General features: G+C 34.3%; 1 protein-coding gene across 2 annotated transcripts; it reads right to left on the bottom strand.

The window, feature by feature from the left end:
- Window positions 1-545: 545 nt before the first annotated feature.
- LOC124941997 (scarecrow-like protein 33) lies at window positions 546-2,442 on the bottom strand. 2 transcript variants are annotated; one of them, XM_047482403.1, is made up of 2 exons: window positions 2,325-2,442; window positions 546-2,253 (listed from the first exon to the last, which is right to left on the bottom strand). In XM_047482403.1, exon 2 carries the CDS (start codon window positions 2,120-2,122, stop codon window positions 578-580), a length of 1,545 nt encoding a protein of 514 aa, XP_047338359.1. In that variant the 5' UTR covers window positions 2,123-2,253; window positions 2,325-2,442; the 3' UTR covers window positions 546-577. The 2 variants fall into 2 exon arrangements, with proteins under 2 accessions (XP_047338359.1, XP_047338358.1); XM_047482402.1 differs by having other exon boundaries at window positions 546-2,425.
- Between the last annotated feature and the right edge of the window lie 12,234 nt (window positions 2,443-14,676).

The raw sequence follows: 14,676 nt of genomic DNA on the forward strand, positions 1-14,676 counted from the left end.
CATCAAAACATACACTAGACTAATCTATTCAAAAGACAATTTTTTGACATATTTTTAGTGATTGCATTATACTAATGCGTATAATATTGTTATTATTACCATACTATATCAGATTCGTTCTAAAATGCAGTGTTGAGAACTCATTTCTCCTTCCCCTTCTTGATTTGTATATGTTAATTTTTATTTTTGTCTTCACTTAATCTTTGTTTTATCATTAGGCTTAAATTGATCACATTTTTTTTTATATTTTATTAATGTTTATACAAAAATAACTTAATTTATTAATTAAAATATTATTATTTTATAAAAATAAATTATAATTTTATATTAATATTTTTTTAACTATTATAATAAAAATATAATATTTTTTAAAATACTTCATATATTATATATAAAAAACAATGGCCATGGATATATGAAATCTGTTTGTAGATCTAACTTAGGATGATCCATTCTAAAGTATATGATTCTAACTTGAAATTCTCAAATAGGCAACTTAACTTGTAAAAGTTTTTAGCACAAAACATCAAAATGGCAATAATGAATTAATCCAAGAAATATCATAGAAATTGAAATACTAGATATCTCCTCCAACTTTCCAACAAGAAATAGCATAAAGAACTCTACCTTTCCATCCTTGAAGTATCCATCCTCCATCTTCATCAACACTAAAATCCTTATTATAATTCATCTTCACCTTCTTCCTCACCTCTCTAACCAACTCCTTATTCAACTCCATCTGCCTAAACCCAGCCCTCTGGTTCCTCCCCTGCCATTGCTTTATCGTCTCCGGTCTATCAACTCTCTCCATCCCTTCACAAGCTACCACATTCATTATCTCTCTCCCATACACCTCCTGCTCAAACAACAACCTGTCTTCATCTTCCCTCTCCAATGTTGCATCAAACATGTCGAAAACCGACGAGAAATAGTAAACAGCTTCTTTGAACCTGGTTAGAAAGAACGGTGCGTTGTATGAACCGTTTACAACTCCGTGGATAAAAAGATCTGGGTTTATTTGCTTGATTAGTTTCAGTACTCTATCTCTAGGACTACTCTGAATCACGGTTTCGTCTGGTACGTTTCTCAGTCGGTATAAGCAGTTGACAACCAGGAATTCTTCACTGTTTAGTTTTAGATCATAGAGTTTTATGACTTCCCATTTGCTGGCTATGGTGCTGTATTCGAATGGTACTCTAAATCTTTCGCAGTAGTTTTTCAGTCTACGTCCGGTTTCTTCAACTCGTTGCGTTGGTTTTAGACCTGGTTGGGGAAACTCGATTCCGGTTATTCTTAACATTGGCGGGCCGCCTGGTCTGCAAGCTAGGCGTTGGATTAGACATGGCCATTGGAAGCCGTAAAGAATGCCGAAATCGATTATGTGGATTCGATCAGCGTTCATTGCTAGTTTACCAATTGATCTATTTGCGAAAAAGTTTGACATTTGTTTAAATGGGCTAGCGGTGGAAGATGCTTGGTAGCCTCTCAATATTTGGGCAGCGGAAATTCTTGTGTTTGCAAGAATTGTGTAAGAGGAATTCCCAGTTCCAGTCAAACGAGCTTGAAGACCGTTGGCTAGGTAATGAGATACCCTCTTGAAGCTATCTCCGTATGGAGATGAGTGTTGTCGGATCCGATGAAGGAGATCGTTGGCAGCGAGGTTGTCGTTTCCAGCGACGTGTTGTGCGCATAGATTCAGGAGGCTTTGTAGATCCACTAGTTCTTGAGGTGGCTGGCGCCGACGCCGGCTGTCGGTTTGTTTTTTAGATCGTGGGTTTTCTTTGGGATTTTGTTTACTACCGGGACAACATGAGTCGAGTGGTAAGATTGAATTGAATTCGACATGAGGACAGAGTAATAACTTGTCATACATTTCTTGGTTAAGTTCTTCATGGTCATCTGAAGAAGTCGCTGGCTGCTTGTTATTCCTGTTGGATTGGAGAACTTCATCGTGATCATCCTCATCACCTCGATTGTCGTTTTTTCTGACTCTAGAATCAGGTGGGTTTGTGGGGTAATTCTCGCCAATAAGATCATATAATGATTTTTCAGCAGCTTGAAGAGCTAAACAATCTAGGAACATATAAGGTGTGTGCTGCAAATCCTCTTCTTCCATGAGCATTTGGGTTATGTATTTGAGGTGGGCATCGGAGAAATCTTTCTCCTCTGGCTCCGATGACTGTGAGGGAGATGAATCGTCTTCATCAAGTTCGATCAATTCATTATTGAAGATCTGGTTAATGTTGGCTTGATCTGAAAAGGGTACTGAATTGATGAGATTTGGACCAAATTTGATCATCTTGTTTGTGGGTACAGAAGAATACCGGTATCCTTGGATTATGCTACCAGCATCCATGAAAGCGAATTGAGAGAAGAATTTCAGGGATAAGTGTTAACGAAATCAAACTTGAGACACTGAGAGGAAATGCTTCTCGAATGGATGAATTCACAATTAGCCTAAGCTTGTTTTTTTGGTTTATGTAAACCTTATTTATTTTTTATTTATTTATTTATTTATTGATGGGAAATGATTGATATAGGAAATTTGCGTTAGGGAATAAAGAGAATGAGGTGCCTTAATATGATTGACTGAAGAAATCAAATAATTTCTTTTTTCTCTCTTTCTTCTCATTTTTTCTCATTTTTTCTTTTGTTCAAAGGTGATGTGAAGTCATTTCCTCTCTTATTCCCTCTTTCAAATTCTCTCCCCATATCACTCCTTTTTATTTATTTATAAAATATTGAGTTATATTAGTTTTTTAATTTTTTTATAAAAAAATTAAAATATATTTAATGTAATAATAATAATAGAGAATCTTTTATGTTTGGATTAATAAATTTAATCATTTAATAAATAAATAAAAAAAGTGAATAAAATGATATTTTAATAATAATTATGAAAAGGAATCAACTTTATCTTTTGTCTCTAATCATCACTAAAAGCTTGCTGGTTACCGGGATAACCTGTCTCACCACACCGCCGCCTGCCTGATACTATTATGACAACAAAATAATGAAAAAACTTAAAATTTAAAATTATTTATTAAAATATCAAAACTTGACTTTGTTTCTTTATTGGTAAATTTGTTTAATAATTAAACCTAATCAATTATGATTTTAGTTAGATTATTTAAGTTTAGAAGATTTCTCAAATTAATATTATTTAGAATTTAATTTCTTAAACTAACATATTTTATTTAGTTTTAAACAAATAAAATTTATTATATATATATTTAAATTATTATTTTTAATCAAAATATTTAAATTATTATTTTTATAAATTTAATTATTCATATTTTGATATATATTTAAATTTTTATTTTTATAAATTTGACTATTTATATTTTATTTATATTTTGATATATATATATTTGAATTAATTTTTTATAAATTTAATTATTTATATTTTAATATATATTTATACATTTCAATTATTATTGGTGCAAAACAATAATAAAAATACATGTTAAAATTATTTATTAATTAAATATTTATAAAAGTAATTGAGTGAATATTTATTATATTAGTTATTATTTTTGTATTTTATTTTATTTCATGTCTTCATCTAATCTCAATTTTATTAACTCCGCAACTTTATTTTTATTTTGATAGAGAATAAAACTGGTGGAAGTGATTAATGAATTTAATTGAATTTTTTTTAGCATCATTAATATTAAATTTTAAATTAGATCTATTGGGTTGATAAATATTTTTTACTTATATTTTTTATTTTAAACAATTTTTACTTATATAATATTGTATTAAAATTTAAAAAATTAAGTTTTATATAAAAATAATTGAAATGTAGAAATATTTTTATCTATTAAAATATATATAATTAAATTTATAAAAAAAAAATAAAACATTTAATTTTTAAAAGATTTAATTTATTCAAAAATTAGAGTAGGCAAGTGATTATATGAAAATTAATAAAATGATATGTGTATAAACGTATTTGTACTAGAGTTTCTGAAAAATGGTGGTTCGTGGTTTGTTTACTCTCGGGACAGAGCTTTCGCGCTATGTTCTCTGTGCCCGCCTATGAACGATTTTCAAAAATTCTTCTAAAATAAACAAAGTTTAACTTTTATAAATCCAAATATAACATTTATTACTTTTAATTAGTAGTCTAGGGTCCTAAACAAGGATGGGTTTAAATAATTATACAAAATTATTTAAAAGGAGCTAGTATTTAGATTTAACAAAACCTAAAAATATTAGAGGAGAATGTTAAAATTTAAAAATATATTCCAAACGGAGCCTTATCCAAAACATTGGTTTAGGAAACATCTCGAAAATATAAAAACATTATTTTATGACCTTTCGAGATTATTTAAAATGGGTTCAGATTCCAAAATTATAAAAATAGTTTTGTATTTTGAAAAGCGGAACCAAATAGGCCTTATGACCGGAGTCCTAGGGTTTGGGTTCGGTTTGGCCGATTTATGCTTGGTCGGGCTCGGTCAAGACCGGGTTGGTCCGGACTAGGGCTTAGTCACATGGGTCAAGGGACCGAAGAGCTCGGTCTTGGGTTCGAGAGGCTCGGTCTTGGGCTCGAGAGGCTCGGTCCCAAACTCATGTGGCTCGGTCGTAGACCTTGGAGGCTCGGTCGTAGACTTTGGAAGCTCGGTCCCAGGTCAAGTCTACCAGTTTAGGTGCTTGGTCCTAGGGTTAGGTAGCTATCAATCATAAGTCTAGGGTTAGGGCTAGTTTTACCGGTCCTAGGTGTAGGAGGCTCGGTCCTAATCATTGGTCCTAGGCTAAAGGCTCTCGGTCATAAGTTAAAATAAGGCTCGGTCCTAGGTTAGAAACATCGGTCCTATGCTAAAGGGAAGACTCAAACCTAAGTCAAAAAAACTCGGTTGGGTTCCACGGTCCTAGGCTAAAACCATTGGTCGCGGATTCAATCCTTCCTCAAGAACATCGGTCCTAGTCCACGGCCGGAGCTGAAGAACACCGGTCCTAAGTCAAAAAATTCGGTCTTGGGATTCCCGGTCCCATGTCAATTTTCTCGGTCGGGTTCCTTAGTCGTTGGCTAACTCCCTCGGTCGAACTTAGGACCGATGTATTCTTGATTTGGTTAAAATTTTAGAAAGCTATAACTTTTGATTTAGATCATGGAATCATAATCTATAAGCTATAGTTGGTTCATGTGATTATGTAGAACAAAATCCAAAACACAAATCACGATTTTAAGATTTTCACAAAAGATTAATTTCAAAATACCAATTTTATGTCAAATTTTGAGATTTTTCAAATTAGGCCATTTCAAGGCCTGAATTTTGTTCCATTAACTTTGAAAGGATGAATATAGTTGAATTTAACAAAAACAAGATCAACAGTCAAACATTAAAATAGATTTTGATGATTGAATCAAAATTCAAATAATTTCAAAAACAAAATTTGACTAAACATGATCAAAATGATGAAACAGTTACTTGGAATTCATCCTAACATGTTAACAAACATGTATATCAACTAATTGGATCAACAAATCCGGATTAAAACCAAGAACACAAAATTTTTAAAAATCCAGCTTTGAGCTTTATTTTTAAAAATTTCAGTTTGATCAAACATGATCAAAACGTGATTATAGTTGCTTGGAAATCATTCTAACATGTTAACAACTAATTAGATCAAAATATCCAGATTAAACTAAGAACACAACAATTTTAAAAATCCAGTTCAAACTTTAATTTTTGAAATTCTTGATTTGGAGTGATTTGATCTGATTTATTTCAACATAAAATTCATTCATTATATATAATGATTCTAAACATATAAATCACATAATCAAGCTCAAGAACATATGAAATCTGATCAAATAAGATAATTTTAAAAAATTCAAATTTTCAATTACAAATTAAAATTTAAGGCTTCTAGATTCATACCAACACTTGGAGAACACTCTTGGGAGGTGTTGGAGGCTATCTAGAATCCTGGATCGAAGCAAGAGTCGCCGGAGGAGGTTTTGACAAAAAACCATATTTGGTAAGACTTTTCAAATCTTCCAGTGTGTAATTCTTAGATGTTGTTCGATGATTTGGTCTAAAGACCATGGGGGAGTATTTATACTATGTGAAGGTCGGTTGAGGAGGGGTAATTCAGGTCAAAATTACCCTCCGGCAAACTTATCCCTTAAGCTTTATCCAGTTCGCTGGCAGCCTTATCCATGGAATGATAAGGCTTTTGGATAAGGGCGTCTTTTAGGCGATGACGAACGGAGAATTTGGCCGAAAAAATCAACGGATCTGATCGCATGTGGAGGAAGCTAGATCTTCTAGAAGATTGTACGCCGACGAATTGCGATTCTGGCGAGGTCGCGAGTTCAGCGAAGACGAGTTAGACGACGTCGTTTGGCGTGACTGGACATGGGGTTTCGTTAGGTCCGTTAGCAATTAGAATAATAGGGTTAACAATCTCGTTAGTTAATCCGGTGTGGCAAGCGCGCGTTTGATCTGTTGTAGCGGGCTGCGTGGGAGCATTTGGGTTATTGATAAAGTCTGGACGCTCATCTGATGGTCCAGAATCTTGTTGAAAAAATTTAAAATAATTTTTGTTGCACTAGATTATCAGATTTTATTTTTATTAAAAAGGTTATTAAAAAATCGATTTTAATTTCTTTTTAATATTTTTTTTTCACCAAAAATTTCACAAAAAATATTTTTAGAATCATAATAAAAATTATGATCATATTTTACTTTTTTTTTTGGTATTTTTTGAAATTTTAGAGTATTTTCTTTAACTGTTTTAAGTCATAAATTAAATATAATTATGATTAAATCACGATTAAATATTTTAACCTCTTCTTTGGTCTAATTTGAATAAAATAAATACAATATTTTTTCCTCAAATTATTTTTGGGATTTTGAATAATATTTCTATTTAGGGTTTAATTATCGATATAATTAACCGTTAATTAGGATTTAATTCCTTTTTTGAGTTATTTTGAATATAAAAATTTTAAATAATATTTTATTATTGTTAAAAATAATAATATTATTTGAAAATATAGTAAATTAAATTTACGTGCTTACAATATTTATCAAAATAATAATAATCAAACTAATAAAAATAATAATTAAAATGAATAAATATATATATTAAAATATAAATAATTAAATGTATAAAAAGATAATTTAAATAAATATATCAAATATAAATAATCAAATTTATAAATATAATTTCAATCTTTTTTGATAAAAATAATAATTATATATATATATATATATATATTAATGGTTTAAATGTTAATTAAAAAATAGAAAACTGAACCAAACATAATAAAACTCTAATTACTAATTCTTCATTATTTCTTCATTATTGTAATAATATATTATATTATTTAGATATATTCCACGAAATATATTATAATAATCACACTAAAAATTTATCCACGCAGTTTATAAATTTTAAGATTATTATTTTAATTATTTTTGAATAAAAATATCAAAATAATCAACTCAAAGGCTAAAGCCTAATTAAACAATTAGTTAAATTAATTAGTATTACTATTAAAATCTAATTAATTAAGGATAATGACCACATAAAATAAATAAAATAATTTTGGATAAATGTTATATTAATCTTATGTCAAATTAATTTTAAAAAAATCAAAGGATTAAAATAAATAATTTAAGATGAAATTTTGTATTAATATTTTGTGTATTTTAAAAGATTTAAAATAAAAACAAAAGAGTGAAAAAAAATTAATTTTAAATAAACCTTAAGATTTTTAAATAAAAAGAAAATCAATAACTTAGTGCAACCGACCCAAAGAATTTGCTGCAGCATATTACAACTATCGGATAGGCGCTGAATTTTCATCCAACGCCTCAGCGCTACTCCGCGAAGTAGTTGGTCAACTAACGCGTCCATTAGCTTTGTAAGCCAAAACGCAATGGCACGTTGACAGAACGCCAACGGACAGCTCCGCGTCTGTGTTCTTGCCCAAAACAACGTTGTTTCATCCCCCGATCATTGTCTTCGTTGCATCGCTAGATGGATAACCGTCCACATCCATCTTTTAGTTTTCAACGATGGATCTCGACCGTTTTTGGATGGTTGACTCCATTTAAACAGCTTAAATGATCACCCTACTTCGGTGATCATTTCCTCTACATCTAAAGACATCAATGATGTCTATTCCAACAACTTGCCGGAAGAACAACCAAAATGTCATTAATGGCTTTTGATTAGTTCGGGCCCACTTGCTCCCTCAACCGACTTCGGGAGGTTATAAATAGCCTCCCTTAACAATTCTGAAGCCAATATATTACATCTCAAGCCACGAATAAAAAGTTTCAAAAAATCCTCCATTGAAACTTCAAACTTCGAGATTTTTGGATTTTCGTGTAAGGCCTTAAAACATGGATCTCGACATCTCCAAAGCTTCTTTAAGGTCTAAGGACTGTTCTCCAATCTTTGGTATGCTTCCAATCATCCTTTAATTCATATTTCTAGTTTGAAATTAAAATTTTTAAATTTCAGTTTTTATAAGCTTGTAAGATGTCTGGTTCTTGAATTTTTTGTTTGGAAACTAATCTATGGATCATTTACAAGTTTTTGTGAAAATTAGGATCGATCAATCGATCTAAAACAAAAAACAACCCAAATTTGAATTTGGAAAAGTTAAAAAATGGGTTTTCTGTTCATAGGCTAATCCTCAAGAACAACAACTTAAAAAACTTCCTAACATGTTTCTAATGATGTTGGGTAACTATTTGGATCATGTTTGATCAAAATCAAAAATTTCAAAATAAATATAAATTTTGCGTTCTTGAATTGATTTAAATGAACATCTAGTGTTCATGTTTTGGAACCAATCAATAATATGAAATATAAGGAAGCTATTCGAAGCCTCCTCGCACTTCATTACCGTTTTAAAACCAAAAACCCGATTTTTAGCTATAAACTGTTTTCAACAAATTGATCATCACCTAGGTTGAATGATGCCTCAGTATGATATTGTTAATATTTTTGGGAGCTTTGTGAAGCTAAACAAGCCCTTAGATCAAAGGATCCAAGCCTCCTTCAAAATTATAAAACCTGATATTTTAATGTTCTTGAGGACCGACATGTCCGAACAAGATCGAGAGATCCGACCAAGGATCTTCGGTAAGGACCGAGAGGTCCGACCGATAAATTTTAGTCAGGATCAAGAGGTCCGACCGAGGATTTTTACATCCGACCGAAAAGTCGAACCTAGGACTGGAGAGTGTTACGATCTAAGGGATATAAGGACAATTAATATTATTTTCAGTATTTTCATTTATTTAGACTCGCCCTTGACTTTATGTTTTATGTTTAAACCACATTTATTTTCTGTTTTTAACAAAGTGGCCACCTGTTAGGCCAGCTCATCATTCAGACTATATGTAATTCTGAATACCCTCTTTTGAAGGGCATGAACGTTATTGAATGGTTTTCTTCTCTCACCTTATAGTTCTCTAATCTTTCTTCTCCTCATTTATATCTATTGCCTTAAACCCTAATTTATCTTCATAGGTTACATCTTAGGGTGTAACAAACTGGTATCAGAGCCGACGATCCGACGACCATGGTGGAAACACGGAACCAGGCGGACAACGACTCCTTGTGAGCAGCATTGATGTCAATTACACAGTCACTGGAAGAACAAAGGAAGTGGATGGAAAACAAGGTTAACTCACTTGAACAAAAGCTTGAAAACATGTCTGTAAAAGAGAGCTTAGGTCGAGTAGATTCAGCGGAATCCTCCCGCACTACACCAACCAGAGAAATGCAATATGTACCCCCAACCCGCTTGACTAAGGTTGATTTCCCGAAGTTCGATGGCGCGGATGTGGAAGGATGGCTCATTTCAGCAGAGCAATTTATTCGAGTCGATCATACAGACGATGCGACTAAAGTCGAAATCGCCCCGATTCATTTTCAAGGGGATGCACGATTATGGTATGGATCCTTTATTCAAACTCGTGGTCCTACAGTTGCCCTCACTTGGCATTTATTTCAAACTGCTCTGCTACAACAATTTGGACCTTCTATTTGTGATAGTCCATTAGCAAACTCATGAATCTGAAATAGACAGGGTCTATACAAGAATATAACATGAGATATATGGCTATATCTCAAAAACATCTCAATATGCCTGATGAGTATGTGATTGATTGTTATTTGGGTGGAATACATGAAGAGATAGCGAATACAGTTAGGCTATTAAACCCAAAGTCCCTAAATGAAGCTATGACAGTAGCCAAAGTACAAGAATCCACGTTTAAATCCCTATTTACCCGAGGTAGTCTATACTCAGGTAACCCTCCCATCCTTCCTATACCAACCCACATCCAATCTAATTCTACTTGGCCACCATCTTCTAAACCAACTTATCTCCCACCTAAACCAACTTATTCACGACCAAATTACTCACCTACACACATTGTCTCCCAAAGGAATAAGTACCTCCAACAAATAGATCCCAAAATCCTAGAAGAGAAGAGAAGAAAGGGACTGTGTTATACTTGTGATGCTAAATTTGATTCTACCCACCAATGTAAGTCTAAGTTATTCATGACTAATGTAGATGAGACAGAAGACAAGGAGTTCCTATTAACTGAAGCTAGAGAGACTAGTGAGGTTATCCCTCAAGTGGATGAAGCATCTATATCTATACATGCCCTTGATGGATCGAAGAATTATCAAACTCTAAGGATATCTGGGAAAATAGGTCAGCTACCAGTCATTATTCTCATTGACACAGGGAGCACACATAATTTCATTAACAGTCGGGTAATGAGAAACATCAGTCATCAAGTGCAAAAAACAACTGCTCTGCCTATTAAAGTAGCTGATGGATCGAACATATTAAGCACAGCGAGGTGTGAAAATCTCAAATGGACAATGGATGGAATCGAATTTATGGATAACCTAGGAGTTTTGGACATGGCTTCCTATGACATGGTTCTAGGGATAGAATGGCTCATCACTCTCGGTCCATCTACTTGGGACTTTGAGAGACTAACACTATCATTCTGTAAGAATGAAATCCCATTGTTCCTGCAGGGAGTAAACCAAATGGATATTTGTATCTTGGAAGGAGATAAACTTGAAAGAATGTTAAAGAAAGGTGCACAAGCAGCGTTAGTGCAGATGATCATACCTCAAACGAATCAATGTCAATTGTTTCTACTTACTGGTCAAGGTGAATTTGAAGAGCAGTGGGAGGAGGAATTAAGCCATCTGTTACTCTAGTTTGAAGACATCTTCCGACATCCCAACCACCTACCTCCAATCAGAAATCAAGACCATCAAATACCTCTTAAAGAAGGAACCAACCCGATATGCCTAAGATCATACCGATATCCCTCCCTCCAGAAGGCAGAAATTGAAAGAATGGTTGATGAAATGCTTGAGCAAGGCGTTATTCAACCTAGTCACAGTGCGTTTGCAGCACCAGTGGTCTTGGTTAGGAAGAAAGACCAGACATGGAGATTATGTATTGATTATAGGAAATTAAATGTTGCCACCATAAAAGACAAATTTCCCATACCTGTGATTGAAGAACTATTGGAGGAATTGCACGGTTCAAGAATTTTTTCCAAATTAGACCTTCGTGCAGGTTATCATCAAATCCAAATGAAACCTACAAATTGCCACAAAACAACATTTAGAACACATGAAGGTTTATATGAGTTCTTGGTAATGCCATTCGGATTAACTAATGCACCCTCTACCTTTCAAAGCCTAATGAATGAGATATTTAAACCGTACCTTCGGAAGTTTGTCCTTGTGTTTTTTTTGATGACATCCTAATCTATAGCAGCTCAAGACGGGAGCACTTACAGCATCTAAGGTTAGTTATGGAATTGTTGAGAACTAATAATTTACTTCTTAACAGGAAAAAATGTGAATTTGGGTGCATTCGAATATCATATCTGGGCCATATTATTGACAAAGAAGGAGTTGCGGCTGACCCCGAGAAGTTACAAGCAATGGAAACATGGCCAATCCCCCAATCAATCAAGCAACTACGAGGATTTATAGGTTTAACGGGGTACTACAGAAGGTTCATAAAGGGGTATGGATTAATTGCCAAGGCTTTAACTGACCTATTAAAAAAGGGAAAGTTCGAGTGGAAACCAGAAGCACAAACTGCATTCATGGAATTGAAGAAGGCCATGATGACACCCCCTGTTCTAGCTTTGCCAGACTTTGCACAACCATTTGTGGTGGAAACGGACGCGAGCGGCATTGGAATTGGGGCAGTGCTGATACAGGGGAACAAGCCAATCACTTTCATCAGCCGAGCCATACCAGCAGCCAAGAATCCGTCATCCACCTATGAACGCGAACTAATAGCTTTTACATTTGCCGTGGAAAAATGGCAATCATACCTTCGCTACAAGCCCTTCATTGTCAAGACCGACCACGAAGCGTTGAAGCACCTTCTGGAACAAATAGTCCAGACTCCTGCTCAAGAGAAATAGCTGTATAAACTTATCGGGTATGATTTCATAGTACAATACAAAAGAGGAAAAGAGAACATAGTGGTTGATGCTCTATCTCGTCATAACAATACGATACAATGTGCTGGTATATCGGTCTACCATTCTCCAATCATAAAACGTATAAATGAAGCTTGGAAATATGATTAAACTCATTCAAGAGTTAAGTGAAAATGAAAAATCTCACCCAGGTTATACTTTCATCGATGGGAGTTTGAGGAAAATTGCAAATTGGTGGTAAGCTTAGATAGCGAGCTCCGTTCTATTTTGATCGCAGCCACGCATTTAACTCTAATGGGTGGTCATTCAGGAGTATTAGTAACAACTAAAAAGCTGCAGTTGGGTTACTTCTGGGTGGGAATGTTAAAGATGTACGGGAGTTTATTCATAAGTGCGATGTTTGTCAACGGAACAAGATCGAATCAGTGGCCCCTAAAGGTCTCCTTCAACCTTTACCCATACCGAACCAGGTCTGGCAATCCATTTCAATGGACTTCATTGAAAACCTTCCCCCAACTGGAGGAAAAACCGTCATCTTGGTATTAGTGGATAGACTCTCCAAAATGGGATATTTTATCGGGTTAAAGCATCCATTTACTGCTAAAAGCATTGCAGAGGTGTTTATCGACAACTTCTACAAACTACATGGAATGCCCTCATTTATTGTAAGTGATAGAGATAAAATATTTCTTAGCTCGTTTTGGAGAGAATTTCTTAAACTATAGGGAGTTCATCAAGCGTTGTCCACCGCCTATCATCCTCAAACAGACGGACAAACAGAACGAGTTAATCGTTGTATTGGTACTTACCTGCGTTGTATGGCATGTCAGAAGCCTAGGCAATGGATTAAATGCTTACCAATAGCAGAATGGTGGTATAACACAAATTTCCACTCTACGACAAAATCCACTCCTTTTGAAATAATCTACGGATACACACCTCCTATCCACACTCCTTACTTAGGCGGAGATTCGAAGGTAGACAAAGTTGATCGTTCACTGTTGGATATAGAAGAAACATTAAAACTGCTGAAATTTCATCTAAGTCGGGCTCAGAATCGCATGAAACAGCAGACAGACAAACATCGTACTGAAGCACAATTGAAAATTGGGGATTGGGCTTTGGTCAAGCTCCAACCTTATCGACAATTATCGGTCCGAGGAAATCACCATAAGCTCCAGAATAAGTTCTTTGGGCCATTCATAATTAGTGCAAAAATAGGGTAAGTGGCTTATCGATTGGACCTTCCAGTGGGATCAAGAATCCATAACATGTTCCATATTTCACAGCTGTAAAGATATCCAGGAAATCCAAGCAAAATTACTGCACTACCTGAGATGAAATCGCAAGCCTTAACTCCAGAAACCATTGTACGAGAAAGACAAATAAGTGGTAACACAAGACAGGTGCTAGTGAAATGGACAGGACATGCTGATGAAGATAATACGTGGGAAGACGAGGAAGCGGTTGAAATTGCACATCCAGAACTAGTCGCGAACTGGGGAAGAACAAGACAGCGTTCGTTTCGCCGAGGTCGTCGAAACACTAAAGAGGAGGGTATTGTTACGATCTAAGGGATATAAGGACAATTAATATTATTTTCAGTATTTTCATTTATTTAGACTCACCCCTAACTTTATGTTTTATGTTTAAACCACCTTTATTTTCTGTTTTTAACAAAGTGGCCACCTGTTAGGCCAGCTCATCATTCAGACTATATGTAATTCTGAATACCCTCTTTTGAAGGGAATGAACGTTATTGAATGGTTTTCTTTTCTCACCTTATAGTTCTCTAATCTTTCTTCTCCTCATTTCTATCTATTGCCTTAAACCCTAATTTATCTTCATAGGTTACATCTTATGTTGTAACAAAGAGTCTCGCATCCGACCGAAAACTCCCTAACCCAGAACCGATGACATCCACCCAAGACTAAGAAGTCCGACCGAGAATTCTAGTTAATGACCGAGAGGCCTTAGCACCCAAACCGAGGGACTCCCGCATCCTGACCGAGGATCCTAAGCCCAGACTAATGGGTTCTCGATCAAGATCGAGGGCTTTTTAGCACAGACCGATAAAATGAACCCAGGATCTATGACACCGGTCTTATGGCTTGTTTGGTTCCAAATTTAAAATTCCACAATTATTTTTATAATTTTTGAACTTTAAACAATTTTTTAAAAATCTCAAAAAATT

Source organism: Impatiens glandulifera, chromosome 6 (genome assembly GCF_907164915.1).
Source record: "Impatiens glandulifera chromosome 6, dImpGla2.1, whole genome shotgun sequence".
In the NCBI taxonomy this organism is placed as follows: Eukaryota; Viridiplantae; Streptophyta; class Magnoliopsida; order Ericales; family Balsaminaceae; genus Impatiens; species Impatiens glandulifera.